The sequence below is a fragment of the Saccostrea cucullata genome, unplaced genomic scaffold (genome assembly GCF_032062105.1).
Source record: "Saccostrea cucullata isolate Sc308-1 unplaced genomic scaffold, CSIRO_AGI_Scuc_v1 ctg4745, whole genome shotgun sequence".
NCBI lineage: Eukaryota > Metazoa > Mollusca > Bivalvia > Ostreida > Ostreidae > Saccostrea > Saccostrea cuccullata.
In genome coordinates this window covers 52,914-54,715 of record NW_026937319.1, presented here as the reverse complement: position 1 = coordinate 54,715, position 1,802 = coordinate 52,914, and the positions used below count along the sequence as shown (strand labels likewise).

At 33.9% G+C, this 1,802-nt stretch overlaps 1 protein-coding gene across 1 annotated transcript; it reads left to right on the top strand.

Annotated features, from left to right (window-relative positions):
• The first annotated feature begins 230 nt into the window (after nucleotides 1–230).
• Nucleotides 231–1,503, top strand: LOC134247916 (uncharacterized). Its single transcript, XM_062730315.1, has 2 exons — nucleotides 231–315; nucleotides 539–1,503. Exon 2 carries the CDS (start codon nucleotides 547–549, stop codon nucleotides 1,501–1,503), a length of 957 nt encoding a protein of 318 aa, XP_062586299.1. The 5' UTR covers nucleotides 231–315; nucleotides 539–546.
• The last annotated feature ends 299 nt before the right edge of the window (nucleotides 1,504–1,802 follow it).

The window sequence follows — 1,802 nt, the reverse complement described above, 5'->3', positions numbered from 1 at the left end:
AATTTTCATTTCGTCACAAATGAGGACAATATAGAAGTGATAGAAGTGTCATTGTTTGGGAAGATTAACTCCTTTAGGTCATGTTTGTGAGTTTAAAGTCTTACGTTGATCATAACTTAATTCACAGTAGTCATTGAACAAATATCTTATCTGTAATATATTAGCCGAACTGGACAACAGAAAGGCTAAACACTCTCAGGGCGGAATGGAGACAATTCTACGTGTTTGGGTCAGTTTAGATGCACATATACCTTAACGTGTTTATGCAAAATAACTTCGAATCTGTCCTGTGAGGGAAGAAAGAAAATTAACAAGGTAAAAATATGTTTTATTATTTAAATGCCTTTTTTAAATGTAATATATTTCAAGAAAATAGAACCTTTATTAGGAATTGCATTCAGTTCCAAGATTCAATTTCATACTAAATATTGTTTTCTACATGTGTACATGAGCAAACCCAGTTTTATGGCATATAGGATTTATCATCGAATGAGCCATTTTTGCTAATTAATATTGAGCATTTTTGTGTATTTTTCAGTTATTATCATGGCGGGTAGACGTCAAACTCGCACACAGAGCGAAGGTGACGTCATTGGAATGAGCGAAGAAGCGTTACTAAGCACAAGCATTAAAAATGAGCTGGAGAAATGGAAACTCATGAACGAAATGCACGCACTTGTGTGTGGCGAAAAGCAGTGCTCGATGGAAAACAGCAGAAAGCTGAGAAAACTTAAAGAGGATATAACAAAAATGCTTGCTGAAGGGTGTGTATATAAGCTTCACGGATTTAAAAAATATGACCCATTCTTAGTCAATTTCAAAGCAAAGGAAAGCATAGAAGAAGGACCGAAGCCAAATACACTCACGAAATCATTGTCTACAGAAACTTTCCCATCTATTAGCGAGACAGGAAACTATGTGAAAACAAATTTAAAGTCGTATGAAAGGAAAGAAGCTGAAAAGAAAGATATTTTACCTGCGACAATTCAAAATACTCTTCGTAATATCGAATTTCCCGATATTCCGTCGCAGGTTGAAGAAAGCCAGGATGAAAATGAAAAAAATGAACATTGTACAAATTTGTTATCCTCTCTTTCGAATAGCTTTCATGGTATGATCATGTGGCGACAGAAGATACGCGACAGAATAATAGAAAAAGAAAAGGCTAAACCAGATTCCCCTGTCCGATACCACCCGAAAGTTGAAACGACCACGAAAAACATAAACCGATACAAGGACATGTTTGCGGGGAACTGCAGGACATATTATGCAATGAAGAAATTCGTTGATAAAGAGGCTGACATAATGATTAATAAAGTGGATTCTCCCCTCTATTACAAGAAAATCTCGGAACTAGAAAAACTTAAACAAAAATGTAAAATTCCAGAAATTATCCGAAGAGACAAATCAACCTCAGCCATATTTAGAGATTTTGAGAATTATAAAGCCCAGAAAGTACAAGAAAAGAGAAGGAAAGTATCAGAATGGCAAACTTCTCAGTAACAATATATATGCGACATTTTGAAGATATTTGAATGTTCCTCGACAATCTTCAACAGATCAACAAACATTTTCTAACCATCAAGTGCAATATTTTATTACAGTATTTTCCTGCTAAAATGCTATTAGTATTAGTCAATTTTTCGTCCTTAAATTCTTTATATCAATATATATTTAATGTATGACTTAAGAAAGTAATAGCGATACTTAAATTATGCCTAACCTAAAACATAATCATTCTAATATGCATGTACTAATTATAAGCAATGTTCGAAATAGATCTAGAATGTAGCATTGAGACA

What these genes read in the sequence shown, in the direction of transcription:
- LOC134247916 (XM_062730315.1), top strand. Translation starts at nt 547, where the DNA reads ATGGCGGGTAGACGTCAAACTCGCACACAGAGCGAAGGTGACGTCATT.